This window comes from Chelmon rostratus, chromosome 24, assembly GCF_017976325.1.
Source record: "Chelmon rostratus isolate fCheRos1 chromosome 24, fCheRos1.pri, whole genome shotgun sequence".
NCBI classification, from domain to species: Eukaryota; Metazoa; Chordata; class Actinopteri; order Chaetodontiformes; family Chaetodontidae; genus Chelmon; species Chelmon rostratus.
In genome coordinates this window covers 297,270-314,344 of record NC_055681.1, presented here as the reverse complement: position 1 = coordinate 314,344, position 17,075 = coordinate 297,270, and the positions used below count along the sequence as shown (strand labels likewise).

At 45.5% G+C, this 17,075-nt stretch overlaps 4 protein-coding genes across 4 annotated transcripts in view; 3 read left to right on the top strand and 1 right to left on the bottom strand.

Moving 5' to 3' along the window:
* Nucleotides 1-17,075, top strand: part of LOC121627589 (NLR family CARD domain-containing protein 3-like) — a 90,446-nt gene that overhangs the window by 16,750 nt on the left and 56,621 nt on the right. The window lies entirely within an intron of this gene.
* LOC121627610 (gastrula zinc finger protein XlCGF8.2DB-like) overlaps nt 1-17,075 on the top strand; it is an 83,575-nt gene that overhangs the window by 19,497 nt on the left and 47,003 nt on the right. The gene's annotated exons all lie outside the window — the stretch shown is intronic.
* On the top strand, nt 138-10,018 carry LOC121627620 (zinc finger protein 501-like). Its single transcript, XM_041966638.1, has 2 exons — nt 138-394; nt 8,490-10,018. The coding sequence occupies exons 1-2, from the start codon at nt 229-231 to the stop codon at nt 9,668-9,670; spliced, it is 1,347 nt and encodes a 448-aa protein (XP_041822572.1). The 5' UTR covers nt 138-228; the 3' UTR covers nt 9,671-10,018.
* LOC121627604 (zinc finger protein 250-like) lies at nt 11,399-15,468 on the bottom strand. The gene is made up of 2 exons (XM_041966613.1): nt 14,626-15,468; nt 11,399-13,492 (listed from the first exon to the last, which is right to left on the bottom strand). The coding sequence occupies exons 1-2, from the start codon at nt 14,795-14,797 to the stop codon at nt 11,613-11,615; spliced, it is 2,052 nt and encodes a 683-aa protein (XP_041822547.1). The 5' UTR covers nt 14,798-15,468; the 3' UTR covers nt 11,399-11,612.

The window sequence follows — 17,075 nt, the reverse complement described above, 5'->3', positions numbered from 1 at the left end:
GAGCAGCAGGACTGGAGATCCAGTCTGGACCAGGAGGACCCAGCAGAGCCGCCTCACATTAAAGAGGAACAGGAGGAGCTGTGGACCAGTCAGGAGGGAGAGCAGCTGGGAGGTCTGGAGGAGGCTGATATCACCAAGTTCACGTCCCCTCCTGTCCCTGTGAAGAGTGAAGAAGAGGATGAAGAGGAACCTCAGTCCTCACAGCTTCATCAGAGACAAACTGAACAGATGAAAACAGAATCTGATGGAGAGGACTGTGGAGGACCAGAACCAGCCAGGACCTCAGATCCAGATACACATTTCCAACCTGAGACTGATGACAGGACATCCCTGTCCTCTGAATCTGAGACTGATGACAGTTGTGATTGGGAGGAGACCAGAGAGCCTCAGTCAGGTTTTAAAATATTGTACTTTTTATTCCACCACATTTATTTAATCAGTGAAGTTTCTTGTTACTTTGCAGAGTTGCAGTTGCAGATTATTAGTAGAATATTGTGATGATTATTGCACCTTCAACGATATCTGCTGCCTCCCCGTCAACACACAGCTCAGCTTGCTCTGCGGTGAGGCTCCTCTGATGCAGCCGCGGCTGTCAGCATCCTGACGGTGCTCATTAAACGACAGAGCCGTTGTAGACAGGTTGTAGAGGAAGGTGGTAAATTAATGCGCGCAGTGATAATTTGTTCTGGACGGGTAAGAACAGGATGTAACAGATGATGCCCCTGAATTATAATGTGATGTTTAAGCAGTTTGTGAGCAGTGACTGGTAAAGAGATGTAAACCGGCAGGAAATGGGAAGTAAAAGTAATATGAAGGTAAAGCAACGTCCATCCATCAGTGTGTGCAGTGAAGTGTCATCATGGTGAGCTCCAGACCTCCAGAGTTCAGCAGTGTTATGGCCTGCAGGACGGAGCTGTCCCTGATCCTGGTGGTGCAGGACCAGATGCTGCGGTGCTGTCAGCAGCAGAACAGATGGTGGCTGGGGTGACCGCGGTCTTTGATGATGGTGTTGGCCTTCTTCCTGCACCGCTGGGTGGAGAGCTCCTCCTGGGATGGCAGCTCCTTCCCGTCGATGTGCTAAACGGTTTCCACCACCCTCTGTAGAGCGTGACGTTTGAGAGTGGAGTCACAGTCCGACCAGGCGGTGACGCAGCCAGTCAGGATTCTCTCAGTGCTTCATCCACAGATTTATTATTTAAAGGTCGATGATTTTGTCTTCCAACGATGATGAAAAGAAGATGATGCAGATAAAATGATTTGTGTGCTGCTCTTGTTTTGTCTTATTAGTCCGGCTCACCTTCCTTTACAGGGGCACGCTCTGCCCATCCTTCAAAGTCCAAACTCCCCCTCAGCATCACTGTATTCTGAGCTTCATGGTAAAGACATTAAAACTGTTAAAATGGCTGTTTGAAGTGACTGAGTATCGCAAAGAGAAGAAAAATGTCACATATCAAAAATGTGTGTAGATACAGATGTAATCTGACTACTGTCAGTGGTTCAAATGCTAACAGGAAGTGACAGTTTTCTAAAGGTGTGTCTGTGTCTCATTACCCTCCACAGACGTCCAGCTGCTGTTGGTGAGGAAAGAAGAGGATCCTCCTGAGCAGCAGGACTGGAGATCCAGTCTGGACCAGGAGGACCCAGAAGAGCCGCCTCACATTAAAGAGGAACAGGAGGAGCTGTGGACCAGTCAGGAGGGAGAGCAGCTGGGAGGTCTGGAGGAGGCTGATATCACCAAGTTCACGTCCCCTCCTGTCCCTGTGAAGAGTGAAGAAGAGGATGAAGAGGAACCTCAGTCCTCACAGCTTCATCAGAGACAAACTGAACAGATGAAAACAGAATCTGATGGAGAGGACTGTGGAGGACCAGAACCAGCCGGGATCTTCAATCCAGCCAGTGAAGCTCAGTCAGGTTTAAACTTTCTGAAAAATAACAGTGAAAGTAAAATTTGTGAGAGATGGTTCAGCTGCTCTGAGTGTGGTAAACGATTCAGCCAAAACTCAAATTTAAAGAGACACACAAGAATTCACACAGGAGAGAAACCCTTTAGTTGCTCAATTTGCGGTAAAAGATTTATCCAGAAGGTAAACCTGACTCACCACATGGCCCTCCACACTGGAGAGAAGCTGTTTCACTGTTCTATTTGCAGTAAAAGGTTTATTCAGAAGGTGCATCTGACTCACCACATGGCGCGTCACACAGGGGAGAGGCGATGCAGCTGCAGTGTTTGTGGAAAAAGATTCACTTGGCTTTATCAGCTCAAAAACCACAAGTGTGTTCGTCGTCAGACCTCACGGCTTCATCAGAGACGAACTAAAGGCAACAGAGACGCAGAGCATTTAAAAACTGAAGCTGATGGAGAGGACTGTGGAGGACCAGAACCAGCCAGGAACTCAGATCCAGATAGACCTGACACTGATGACAGGACATCAAACTCCTCTGAACCTGAGACTGATGACAGTTGTGATTGGGAGGAGACCAGAGAACCTCAGTCAGGTTTAAACCCTCTACAGAACAATGAAGTACTTGGAGGTTATATGGAATGTAATACTGGCAGGACGTCGGTTGGCTCTCAGTGTGCTACGAGCTCTGACCACAAGGGACATGTGCAGAAACACATTGGGATCCAAACGGGAGTTACATCTTTTAGTTGCTCAGTTTGTGGTAAAAGATATCTCTGGAAGAAATCCTTAATGACTCACATGAGACTTCACTCAGAGGGAACATGTTTCAGCTGCTCAGTTTGTAAGAAAACGTTTCCCTGGAAGGGAGACTTTGTGATGCACATGAGAATCCACACAGGAGAGAAACCCTTCAGTTGTTCAGTTTGCAGTAAAAGATTTATACAAAAAGGAAACCTGACTCACCACATGGCTCTCCACACGGGGGAGAAACGATACAGCTGCAGTGTGTGTGGCAAAAGGTTCACATGGCAGTCCCAGCTCAAAATCCACCAGTGTGCTGGTCCTCAGTCCCCACAGCTTCATCAAAGCCAAACTGAAGAGAGCAGAGATGCAGAGCTTATGAAAACAGCTGACGGAGAGGACAGTGAAGGACCAGGTCGTCGTGACAAGGTTTCTCACTCCTCTGAACCTGTGACTGATGCCAGCTGTGACTGGCAGGAGACCAGAGACCCTCAGTCAGGTTTAAACTGTCTGAAAAACAATGAATGTAACACTGGAAGAACAACAGTTAGCTCCTCTGAATGTGCGTCAAGCTCTGACCACAAGGGACGTCTGCAGAAAGACATTGGAGTCCAAACAGAAGTGAAATCATTTATTTGCACAGTTTGTGGGAAAAGATACCCCGGGAGGAAATCCCTCACGACTCACATGAGACTTCACTCAGAAGCAAAATGCTTCAGCTGCTCCGTTTGTCAAAAAATCTTCCAACAGAGAGGAAATGTTTTGACACACATGAGGATCCACACCGGAGAGAAACCCTTCAGTTGTTCCGTCTGCGGAATAAGATTCACACAAAAGGAACATCTGAGACGACACTCGACCGTCCACACGGGGGAGAAACCCTTCAGCTGTTCTGTCTGTTTTAAAACGTTTGCACAAAAGACGAATCTGATGCAGCACCTGACTGTCCACACGGGGGGCAAGCCGTTCAGCTGCAGCGTCTGTGATAAAAGATTCACTCGTCTCGCTCACATAAAAAATCACAAGTGTGTCGGTGAGAGCAGCAGAAATAAATGAAGCTTGTTCAGCCGGTTTCTTCCAGCAGGACTGAAGCACTGAAACATCCTGCTTCATCCCTCCAGCTGAGATGAAGCAGGATGATGGTTTGAATGTGGTTTTATTTGTGTCTGCGTTCGTGCTTTGTTTTCAGGAACTCTTTCTGGGCTTGCATGTATGCTTTTGTGATTTTTGAATGAGTTGACCTTCCTCCCACTGACAAAGGTCATTTCTAATTCAGCGTACTCGAATGGTCTGTCTCCAGCATGTTTATGAACCACAAACAGACTGAACACTGAAAAACTTGATGACTCAGAGTTACAGATGAAGTCTGTAATATTCAGATTTTTGTCCACTCGCTGACAGCCCCACCCTGGAAGCTTGAGAAGCTGAGTGCTCGGCTGGTTGAATACGAGGGAGGGGAAAGAACGTAATGACAGTTATGGCTTGTCACATCACCCAGAGGACAAAGACACCGTGTCTTTCCTGAAGGAAACACTCCCACAGATCCTTCAGACTTCCCAGCAGGCCTGGACCTGGAGCACGGCGCTGGCCTCGGCTAAGACGGACGCCCCCCCGAGGCCTTATGTTCTACATTCTATTCTGTGCAGGTTTATGCAGAGACGGTACCTGTTTGTCTCTGCTGTCATTTAGATGCTAACATAGCTCAGTGCTTCTGTCAGAATGTGGGAAGGATTGAACGTATCAGTGCATAAAAACTGAATGTTTGTGAGTGAAGTGTTTTCGATTCCATTGATTTTGTCACTTTACCCAATTTTCCCCTCAAACCCATGTTTTTCTATTAATGATGCTCATAGTTTACAGCTGCTGTGGACCTGTTCATGTGATCCGGCGACTCACAGTGTCGATGTTTAACAGTTAGCATATTAATATGAATATCATGTTTTAATGGTTGGTGGTGGTGTTGGATATGTCAGGAAAATAGAAAACAGTTCTTAGTTTTGAGTTGGTTGTACAGTTTTAGACTTCAGCAAGGCGGCCGTCACACATTGGTGGAGATAAGTGTTGTGTCCCAGGCCAACTGCATGTGGAGGACATGGCTGAATCCCTGCTCAGTGAGATATGTTGTAGGGAAGCATGATCCACGTGCCGCCCCAGCCACAGGTGCAGAAACTAGCCTGGATGTCGACAGGATCCTCCTGGATCGTGGGCTCGCGTGCTGTCATGGCCACCTGAGAGGACTGCAGCGCCCGGACAGGAACGTCGAGGTTCAGGAGGTCCCTGAAGTGGATATTGGCCCGAGACGTCCTCAGGTGGTAGGTGTGTCAGAGTTATGAGCCGCAGACACCTGCAAAGATGATCACCAGCAAATGGTTCGCAGTATCTGATTTTTCACTGGTTATTTTATTGGAAATTCGTCTCTTAATGACTGTTTCTTGGTATTTATAATGCATATGTAGGCCAACATTTTCAGACAAGTCAATATAATAAACTTTAGGACATAATGTATTCACAGAAATAAAATGTATTCATTACAAGAATAGTGGCCTGACTTTATTTTTTATTAATTATGGAGTTTCACTGATTTCAAGTTTCAAGTAAGACTGAGCCAATTGAGGGTCAAACAGCATCAAGCACAGAAACCAGACAACATTAAATCCCATGATCAAGAACAAGGACAGCAAAGATACACTGCAATAAACAAGGCAGCATGAGATCAGGCACATGTTGGTTCAAACAAGTGCAGTTTCAACTAGAATTCATGTAAACGTGCAAAAATGTCAACCTAAATTGAACTTAGATGAAATGTATAGTAAAAAGGCCAAATGTGCCTTATTTAGACTCAAAACCAGTATTGATGAAAATGGTGAAAAGATGTGACAGTGTCTCCTCCTCAATACAAGACCAAGACTAGTCAACTAATTATTCAATCAAAAAGATTTGAAAGATACTAGTATTTCCATTTGGGCCTTTTTATTTACTTAAGTGTGTCCGTGGTGTTCACAGTTTAATTTGTTTTTCTGTGTTTTCTGGACATATTTGAGAGAGGGTACGTCATTCGTCCGCACTCCACATCAATGGGTGGCGCTAATGTGTCTGAAAGCACACCGGAAGAAGAAGTGCCGGAAGCAAAGGCACTTCCTGTGGCTAACATGCTAATAGCACAGCGCACATCAGAGAGAACAAACAGTTTTTAACGGAGTGAGTCCGGAGGAAAAGCTGCCGTGAACCAGTTAAAATGTCTCGTAAACGACTGAAGCCTGAAGTCCGGTTACACAGAGCAGGTTTGGACTCTTTCATGTCACTTTAAACTGAAGAAGCACTCAGAGCCTTCACTTCAGGAAACATCGTAGTCGTGATAGCACCCTGTGAAAATACTCCACTCCAAGTAAAAGTACTGCATTCAGAGCCATGCTCGGGTTTGGGCTGTGGTCGGAATGTACTTAAAGGTCCAGGGTGCAGGGGGTCTGTTGTTTAATACAAAATAATAACGTTAACGGGTATATTGTCATTGTTGGCCTCACTGCATCCTGGTCCGTTCATCAGTCCGCCACTCAGCGTTTTTCACAGTCTGCATGATCAATGAACATCTATGTGAACATCTATCCGAACATCTGTATGAACATCTATCTGAACATCTATCCGAACATCTAAATGAACATCTATCTGAACATCTGTATCTGAGAAAAGCTAAACTGAAATGGCACCAAATCACCACACCTGCACCTGCTTGGTTTGGGCCTCGGGCTGCTCGGGTGGCTTCCTCCTTGACCTCTTTGTCCTCTTCCTTCCAGGCCACCAGCTGCATTAGTCAAGGTTTTGTGTTTAGTTTGCACGTATCACACACATTTAATTCATTCACAGACTGCATTCTTCCAAACGGCAACTGCACTAACCTGGGGTTGACAGTCCAGTTTTTTTTTTATTAGTCTTTCAGCCATTTATCTGCCAAGGTGTCATTCTGCTGGCTGTTTTAACTTCAGGTGCAATAATTCCCATTGACCTCTGTTGTACTGAAGTTTGAGGGACTGTGCAGGTAGTCCAGGGGTTCAGGTGCCGACTGTAAACCTGGCCTTAACACCGGGGAGGGGGGACCCTCTGCTGGACACTCAGTTAAAGGCACAAGAGGCCTCGATGATTTTACAAAATCTCTGTGACGCTGTGATGAGCAGCTAAATATTTCATCACGTTACAGATGAAAAATTATTGATCTACTTGTCTAAACACATGCCCCGATGGATGGATGGATGGGTGGATGGGTGGATGGGTGGATGGGTGGATGGATGGAGCAGCATCACACACAGTGAAATAAGTGAAAAATTGAGAAATAAGACTATAAAGAACAAACTATATATAATAAAATATCAAAAGTAGCAAACAGTAGTGATAAGAAGTATTGTACAAAAGAGATTTTTTTGTTTTTTAGCTGTTATTGTACAGTGTAACGGCAGGAAAGATTTCCTGTTTCTGTCCCTTCGACAGTAATGGTGAAATCAACTAAATGGGTTTTATCTCTGTTTTCTTTTTTGCCCCGTCACTGTGTAACACCAGCGTGTCTGTGTCTCATTATCCTCCACAGACGTCCAGCTGCTGTTGGTGAGGAAAGAAGAGGATCCTCCTGAGCAGCAGGACTGGAGATCCAGTCTGGACCAGGAGGACCCAGCAGAGCCGCCTCACATTAAAGAGGAACAGGAGGACTGCAACATTACAGACTACAATCAAGGTGACATCATCATAACACGAATAATAGTAACAAGGTCAAGGTGCAGATGTGTCAGTGCCACGGGTAAATGAGAATTTGCTCCTCACCCAGATGCTGATGAAGCAGCTGTACGCCTCCACACTTTTCATTTGGTTTTTAGAGGAGGACAACAGGTAGTTTGTTTTTTATCTGCTGCCTGAACGGCAGGTAAATCTTTCAGTTCAGCTGAAAAATCACTTCCAACATATGTTCTGATTTTCTGTTCAAATAGACAGATAGATACTTTATTCAAGAGAGATGCAAAAAAGAACAAGAACTACTTTCAAGTAATGAACAACTTACAAGTAAGAGGTAAAAATACAATACAAAATAATATAGGAAAATAAAGATAAAGAACTAGGCTATCCAGGATAAACATCTGAACATCTGTAATACAGGATAAACATTCGAGCAGTTAAAAATGTGCACAGTAGTGCAGTTGTGCAAAATAACAGTGTGCAATGGTCTGATTGTCCACACTTGGATCCAGCATTTAGATGTGTGTGTGATGGAGTCCAGCATATGGATGTGTGTGTGATAAAGTCCAGCATTTAGATGTGTGTGTGATGGAGTCCAGCATTTAGATGTGTGTGTGATAAAGTCCAGCATTTAGATGTGTGTGTGATAAAGTCCAGCATTTAGATATGTGTGTGATAAAGTCCAGCATATGGATGTGTGTGTGATAAAGTCCAGCATATGGATGTGTGTGTGATAAAGTGCGTGTGTCCATGCTGTGTGGTGTGAGTGTGTAGTGGGTTTGGAGTTGTTGTGTTGGTTATTGTTTTTGTAGCATGAATGAGAGAAGTAATTCCACCATGAAAACAAGCCAAAACTCTCCTGACAAGTGTGTTCAGAGAGGCACAGTTTGATAAATTACTCGTAAAAATTTAAAGAAACGAGCCGGAGAAACTGCAACAGGCTTCACTCACGGCGGCACGAGCACACGATTATTATTTATCACGAATTTCATTCATCCACACTCATCACTGACCAAGCTGGTGAAATAATTCTAATGTGTTTGAAACTAAGTGGGTTTTATTTCTATTTTTTTAAAGCAAAAATCACAGTTTAACACCAGTTTGTCTGTGTCTCATTATCCTCCACAGACGTCCAGCTGCTGTTGGGGAGGAAAGAAGAGGATCCTCCTGAGCAGCAGGACTGGAGATCCAGTCTGGACCAGGAGGACCCAGCAGAGCCGCCTCACATTAAAGAGGAACAGGAGGAGCTGTGGACCAGTCAGGAGGGAGAGCAGCTCGGAGGTCTGGAGGAGGCTGATATCACCAAGTTCACGTCCCCTCCTGTCCCTGTGAAGAGTGAAGAAGAGGATGAAGAGGAACCTCAGTCCTCACAGCTTCATCAGAGACAAACTGAACAGATGAAAACAGAATCTGATGGAGAGGACTGTGGAGGACCAGAACCAGCCAGGAACTCAGATCCAGATAGACCTGACACTGATGACAGGACGTCTCACTCCTCTGAGCCTGAGACTGATGACAGTTGTGATTGGGAGGAGACCAGAGAACCTCAGTCAGGTTTAAACCCTCCACAGAACAATGAAGTACCTGTCAGTGATGTTAAATGTAAAACTGGAAAAACTTCAGTTAGCTCCTCTGGATGTACTTCAAGCTCTGACCACAAGGGGCGTCTGCAGAGACGCAGTGGAAACCAAACAGGAGAGAAACCCTTTAGTTGCTCAGTTTGTGGTAAAAGATACCAGCGAAAGAAATCCCTCAGGAATCACATGAGACTTCATTCAGAGGGAAAATGTTTCAGCTGCTCAGTTTGTAAGAAAATGTTTCCATGGAGAGTTGATGTTGTGACACACATGAGAATCCACACAGGAGAGAAACCCTTCAGTTGTTCAGTCTGTGGTAAAAGATTCACACAAAAGGACCATCAAAGACAACACATGAGAGTCCACACCGGGGAGAAACCGCTGTGTTGCTCTGTCTGTGGGAAAGGATTTGCACGAAGCTCAACTTTGACCCGACACTTACGAGTTCATACAGGAGAAAAACCTTTCAGCTGCTCGGTTTGTAACAAGACGTTTCCGTGGAGAGGACATGTGGTGACACACATGAGAGTCCACACAGGAGAGAAACCCTTCAGTTGTTCGGTCTGCGGTAAAGGATTTTCACAAACCTCTGCTTTGACTGCACACTTGAGAGTTCACACAGGAGAAAAACCTTTCAGCTGCTCGGTTTGTAACGCCAGCTTCAGCCTCAGACACCATCTGTCCCAACACATGAAGGTTCATTCAGGGGAGAAATCTTTTCTGAAGAAATGATGTGCAGTCATGATTCATCATGATTCATTGGCTTTACTCGCATTTGTAAGAAAAAAGTCGGTGATTGGAACTCATCATGAACAATTACAAGAACTCAAAGTAGAGTAATGGGTATAAATGAGTAGTTTCCAGGAAGTTTCTGTTGTATGATATGAATTAATTGTACACATTTTGCAGTATTCATAATGTTTGAAGTGTGTATTCATCGTTTGGAAGTCATTTGACGATCCAGTGTCGTCTTCACTGTGAATGATTTAAACACTTAAGTTGTTTCATGTGTTTCTGATGAAGAGGAACAAGGTGAAGGTCGCGTTCATCAACGGTTTTTCATTGTATCTATGGTAACATAATAAACTGATGAATGGAAAACTTGATTGTGTTCTTTGGGGTGTTCCCTGGTGCTCCATGTGCTCTCTTTCAGTGTCTGTCTCCAGCAGCAGCAGCCAGATCAGCACCAGGTCGGAGCCGGCAGCCAGACCTTGACCCCCCTGAGCGTCGTGAGTCCCTGTTCATGCTTTTCCTGGTTTTATTCGTTTTGTTTGTCATGTTGGTCACTTTGGGAAAGCTACTCTGAACATTTTCAACATGCTTTAGTAGAATCTCAGCTGCTCGTGGTTTTTCCGGTCCACAACCCCCCCCTCCCCGCTTCCACCTCTCTGAAGCACAGCCCCCGTGATGCTCCCCCACTTCGCCTTAGTTTTGTGAAACACACTGAAGCCACGAGAACCCCTGAAACTTACATTCTGAGTGCTTTTAAGTCTTCACAGACGGTGCTGGACTTGAAAATCCTCTGAGCCTCATCAGGCTTCAGATTCTCAAAGAAGCCCCCCCATCCTGCTGACCTTTGGATCTGACAGCTGAACCCTCTTTTCTGAGCTCTTGGGTCCAACACCCCCAGCCTCTTTCAGCTTTTCAGTCTTTTCTTCAGGTGTCAGACTTCAAAATCCTCTGAGCCTCATGAGGATCGCCCCCTCAACCAAATACCCCCCCACCCAGATATTTAACATTCAGAGCTGTTTGATCGAACACTTGAACGTCTTGTGGAGCCCTTGGCGCTGTCCTCAGGGCTTCCTGCCTGGGGGGCTGGACCCTCACACTCAGTCAGACAGACAGTGAAGCACTCTTTCTGTTTATTGTGTCACCACGGATACATTCAGAGTTTAGAACATAATCATCGTGAGCGAGTGAAGCATGAAGCCACAAAATAAAGGTACAGCCACGTGTGAGAATCAGTGATGTGTTGGCGAGCGCTGGAGAGCAACACATGTAGAAACTGCTGTTTGGAGACAGTCTGAAAAGATCCAAAAGTTTGGACCTGGTCTAAGACAAAAGTCAGGGAAACCTCCCTGAGCCAGACCGGCACAAATCAATGTGATGACCTGAGCCAAACAGAGCTGAGGAAATCAGAAACAATGCACAAAAGAAGTAAAGATTGTCCAAACAGAATTTCAGCACAAAACTCTCTCTTTAGTTTCTTGCTGAGCTGGGGGGGGGGGGGGGGGGGGGGTGAAGATACTCAGTTGAGGAATGATTACAGAAATAAGAAAAACAGAAACAGGCTTTAAAAATGTGAACCTCGGCTTCTTGTCGAAAGACTTTGTGATTTCACTGAAACAACAAATACAGTTCGAGCAGTTCAAGAGTCAGCTGCTGCTGCTTTACACAAAATGAGATCAATCCAAGACCAGCAAAGTTTATGAAATAAGAAAGAAGATATGACATGGGCAGGTTCATCGAGTCATTTAATTAAAAAGTAAAATCTTGTTATCAAAAAATTCGGACATTAACAATCACAAATGAAGTTAAAATGATCGTGTGGCTTCATCTTCGCTGAAAAGATGAAACGGGACTGATTTTGAGTGAAGTCTTGTCCTTGGTACTTCGATCCTGCTGGAACAAATGATCTCAACAATCATCTCTGCAGCTGAATTTATTTCTCTGATCACAAACGCTGCACCTCAGCGGTTTCTCCCGTGTGGACAGTCAAGTGTCGTTTCAGTGTTCCCTTTTGTGCAAATCCTTTTCCACAAACTGAACAACTGAAGGGTTTCTCTCCGGTGTGGACCCTCATGTGTTGGGATAAGTTGCTCCTGCGACTGAAAGTTGTTTGACACACTGAGCAGCTGAAAGGTTTTTCTCCTGTATGAATTGTCAAGTGTGACGTCAAACCTGAGCTCTGTGCGAATCTTGTGCCGCAGAAAGAACAACAGAAGGGTTTCTCCCCGGTGTGGATCCTCATGTGTTGCCTCATTTGTGTCTTTTGTGCAAATCCTTTACTGCACACAGAACAACTGAAGGGTTTCTCTCCTGTGTGGATTCTCATGTGTTTCACGACATCTCCCCTCCATCGAAAAGTCTTTTTACAAAATGAGCAGCTGAAGCGTTTTCCTTCTGAATGAAGTCTCATGTGAGTCATTAAGGATTTCCTCCGGGGGTATCTTCTGCCACAAACTGAGCAACTAAATGGTTTCACTCCTGTTTGGATTACAATGTGTTTCTGCAGACGTCCCTTGTAGCCTGCAGGACACTCAGAGAAACTCACTGGTTTTCCAGTTTTACATTTAACATCACTGACAGGTACTTCATTGTTCTGTGGAGGGTTTAAAGCTGACTGAGGTTCTCTGGTCTCCTCCCAATCACAACTGTCATCACTCTCAGGTTCAGAGGAGTGACACGTCTTGTCATGAGTGGCTGATTGTGAACAACGATCTGGATCTGAGTTCTTGGCTTGTTGTGGTCCTCCACAGTCCTCTCCATCAGCTACTGTTTTCAAATTCTCAGCTTTTCTGTTCTCTTCTGTTTGGCTTTGATGAAGCTGTGAGGACTGAATGCCAATACAGTGATGGTTTTTGAGCTGATAAAGCCAGGTGAAACCTTTGTCACACACACTGCAGCTGTATTGTTTCTCCCCGGTGTGGAGCACCATGTGACGAGTCAGATTTACCTTCTGTATAAATCTTTTACTACAGACTGAGCAACTAAACGGTTTCTCTCCAGTGTGGATTCTCATGTGTTCACTCACTTGTGTCTTTTGTGCAAATCCTTTACCACAAACAGAACAACTGAAGGGTTTCTCCCCGGTGTGGACCCTCATGTGCCTCAGAGCATTTGTTCTCCGTTGAAAAGATTTGTTACAAACTGAGCAGCTGAAGTGTTTTCCTTCTGAATGAAGTCTCATGTGAGTCATTAAGGAGTTCTTCAGGTTGTATTTTTTACCACAAACTGAGCAACTAAATGGTTTCACTTCTGTTTGGTTTCCACTGCGTCTCTGCAGACGCCCCTTGTGGTCAGAGCTTGAAGTACAGTCAGAGGAGCTAACTGAAGTTTTTCCAGTGTTACATTTTCTGTCACTTACAGGTATTTCTTTATTTTGTCGAGGTTTTGAATGTGGCTGAGGTTCTCTGGTCTCCTCCCAATCACAACTGTCATCACTCTCAGATTCAGAGGAGTTTGATGTCTTGTCCTTCGTCTCTGGTTGTAAATGTCTATCAGGATCTGAGGTCCTGGTTGGTTCTGGTCCTCCACAGTCCTCTCCATCAGATTCTGTTTTCATCTGTTCAGTTTGTCTCTGATGAAGCTGTGAGGACTGAGGTTCCTCTTCATCCTCTTCTTCACTCTTCACAGGGACAGGAGGGGACGTGAACTTGGTGATATCAGCCTCCTCCAGACCTCCCAGCTGCTCTCCCTCCTGACTGGTCCACAGCTCCTCCTGTTCCTCTTTAATGTGAGGCGGCTCTGCTGGGTCCTCCTGGTCCAGACTGGATCTCCAGTCCTGCTGCTCAGGAGGATCCTCTTCTTTCCTCCCCAACAGCAGCTGGACGTCTGTGGAGGATAATGAGACACAGACACACCTTTAAACCATTTGAACCACTGACACCACGACCTTCTTCAGTGTGTGGAGATATTTTGCACATTTTTTTTACAGATCTGAAGTCAGTCAAACTTTGTGTTTTGTCAGAGCAGAAATGCTATAAAATATCAGCTATCGAGGCAGCTGTGACTTCATGCTCATGTTATGAGAACACACGAGTCCTGAGTTCAAAAAGCCCTCTGCTGAAGACAGAAGAGCTTTCCTGCTTCAGAATGTTGAAAAACCTTTTTGCTGCATAAACTCCTTTGACTTTATTGTCACTGAGCATGGACATGTTAACGTGCTACCCCCGTGTTAGAAACAACGATAATGAGAAAGGAAATAAAGATAATAATATAATGAATGGATAATAATCATGTCCTGCTGTCAACCATGGACCAACATTCTGGCAGTGGACCAGGTGTTGTTCATCAGATGCAGCAGGCTCGTCGTGTCGCTGCTCCACCGTTCAGTTTCCCGGTTAATTCAAGTAAAAATGGACAATTGGTGTCAACGTGTTTGCCGACACTGTTCAGATGAAATCTGGTTTGTCTGTGGAAACACGTTTTGACAGCATGACTGACATTTGTGTTATTGACTGTTGTTCCTCGTTGCAGAAAGCGTGCCGGCAGCAAACACAGCTCTGCTTCCTTCCAATCACAACCAAGTCCGACAGACTCAGAGGTAGGCACCTTCTCTTTATCTTTGTCTTTGTGGAAAGTTTGTTATTTGGTTAACTGCAAAGTCAGAAGAGCAACTCAAACAGTCCACAGTTCAAATCTGACTTTATGTGCACCTGTTTTAAATACTAAAAATATCTAATTCGACTCCATCAATGTGGTCAAGATCGTCTCTGTCAGTTTTATGAAGCCAGGTAGTCTAAATATAGAAAGAACGAATCGTTGAATGTTTGTATTGAACAGCCAAAGGAGACTAGAAAAACAGCCCATCTAACAACACTGACGGGTCATCAGAAGCCAAGATGAGGCTTCATCTTTCTGTTCTGTATTTTAGATCCGTTAGATTTGACCTGGTCTTCACTGCTGTCGTGAAATGAAGCAGAGTAGTTGTTGCTGTCTTTAGTTCGTGTGATCAGAGTCCAAACCTGCTCTGTGTAACCGGACTTCAGGCTTGAAAACAGCGTCCAGTAGTTTCTGTTGTCGACAAACTTCCTCCTCGTACTCTGCTATCGTTCTTTCAAACTGCTCAAATATCTCTTCAGCAGCCGCAGTTAGTCGCTGCTTCACAAAAGCTCTCAGCGTTTGGACTTTAGACATTTTGACTGATTCACAGCAGCTTTTCCTCCAGACTCACTCCGTTAGAAACTGTTTGTTCTCTCTGATGATCAAATGACGCTCGGCTCCGTCTATTTCCAGCTAGCAGGCTAAGTTAGCTTCATTAGCTTCGTCGGACAGCAGCAGATCGTTCAGATGGAAAACAGCGTCAAATAAAGGGAACAGCACAGAGTCTATTCACACAGCTCTATCTGGACATTTGGGCTCCGTGAAAAATACAGTTTGGTCTCTGTCGAAGCTACTCCGACTAGCACCGTGAGGCCGAGCTCCGTCTATTTCCTGCTAGCAAGCTACGCTAACTTCCTTTAGCATTGTTGGCTAACGGGAGGTGAGTCTGGGCTGAAACGTCCCGAAAGTTTACACAAAGTCCACTTCAACAAGTTTATCCAGACAAACAGGCTCTGCTGCTTCACTCAGACTGAATTTTATGGTCACAACGTGGTACGAAACGGAGGAAGTTAGCTTGTTAGCATCAGCGTCGCTGCCATGTCAGGAAGTGATGTTCCGTCCACGAACAATCCGAATATTTCAACGAGTCTTCGGCTGGAACGAATGAACCGAGCCGTAACTGTTAATGATGAGAGTCGTTCTTTTTGTCGTTGTGGCCAAACTGAATAATTCAAAGCGCGCGATGCTTTGTTGCACTGAGCCAGTACAGACACCTTCTTCTTCGCTTTGACTTTTAATGGCGGTTGGCGAACCAGCTTTTGCGCTTTACCGCCACCTCCCGGACTGGAGTGTGGAGCAGCAGATTGAGCAGGAAAACCTAATTACTCCTGTTGCTCTTGACTCATTAATTCAAGAGCTGCAAAATTTGAATGATGTCTTCTTAAGCAATTCCCCCTATTCTTCGATGGAGAGCTATGGAGATTGGCATCCATATAAATTGCATTACTGCCACCTGCTGGATTGTCGCACTTTCGACATTAAAACTGCGAACCACTCAAAACGATGCATTCATGACATTGTTCGCTTCACAACTCAGACCAGGTTTTCTGAGTTGGTATAAATCCTTCCCTCAGTGCAGCTTCTAGATCTTCTCCAGATTATCCACAACGTTCAAGAATCTCCATCACCATCACCATCATCACAAGGTCAATCACCATCTTAACCTTCTGCACCATCCAGCACCATTTAAATTCTGACTTCCTGTACACAATCCTCACCTGGAAGCCACTGGTAGCACTGTGAGGGTCGTGTTTTTGACTTCTCCAGTGCTTTCAGCACAATCCAGCCATCTCTGCTGAGGCAGAAGTTGGGAGGAGCCGGAGTCGACTGTCACCTGGCAGTTTGCAGCACCGGGGCTCCACAGGGTACTGTGCTCTCTCCTTTCTTCTTCACCCTCTACACATCGGACTTCAGACACAACACAACCAGCTGCCACCTCCAGAAGTTCTCTGATGATACAGCCATCGTTGGATGTGTATCGCAGGGAACAATTTGGAATACAGGGAAGTCATCGCTAACTAAGACTGGTGTGGACTGAACCACCTGAACATCAACGCCAGCAAGACCAAGGAGATGGTGATTGACTTCCGCAGGAAAGCAACACAGACTACACGGGTGTGCATCCAGGGATCTGACATTGAGATTGTGGAGGAATACAAATACCTGGTGTCCACCTCAACAATAAACTGGACTGGTCCACCAACACTGATGCCCTGTAATTAAGGACCAAAGTCGTCTCCATCTGCTGAGAAGACTGAGGACCTTTGGAGTATGTAGGACATTACTGAGGACTTTCTATGACTCTGTGGTTGCATCTGCAGTCTTTTACTCAGTGGTCTGCGGGGGCTGTGGAAGCTCTGAGAGGGACAGAAAGAGACCTGGTTCTGTCCTGGACTGTCCTCTGGACACCACTGAGGATGTAGGTGAGAGGAGGATGTTAGCCAAGCTGACATCCATCATGGACAACCCCTCCCACCCCCTGCATGACACAGTGGGGGCCCTCAGCAGCTCCTTCAGTAACAGACTGCTGCATCCACCCTGTCAGAAGGAACGCTACCACGGGTCATCCACAATCTTGCCCCTCCCATCTGACAAATCTTCTCCAAATTGCTATTCCCTCTCGCTCCCTCCGTTCCTCCCCCTCCATCCTCCTCACTGTCCCCTCCGCCCGCCTCTACTGTGGGGAGTAGAGCTTTCAGTTGCTCTGCCCCCCAGCTCTGGAATGCACTTCCCCCCGACATCCACAATATTGCCTCTCTACCCCTGTTCAATTCCAGACTCAGAACTCATCTGTTTCAGTTATTCACTGTGA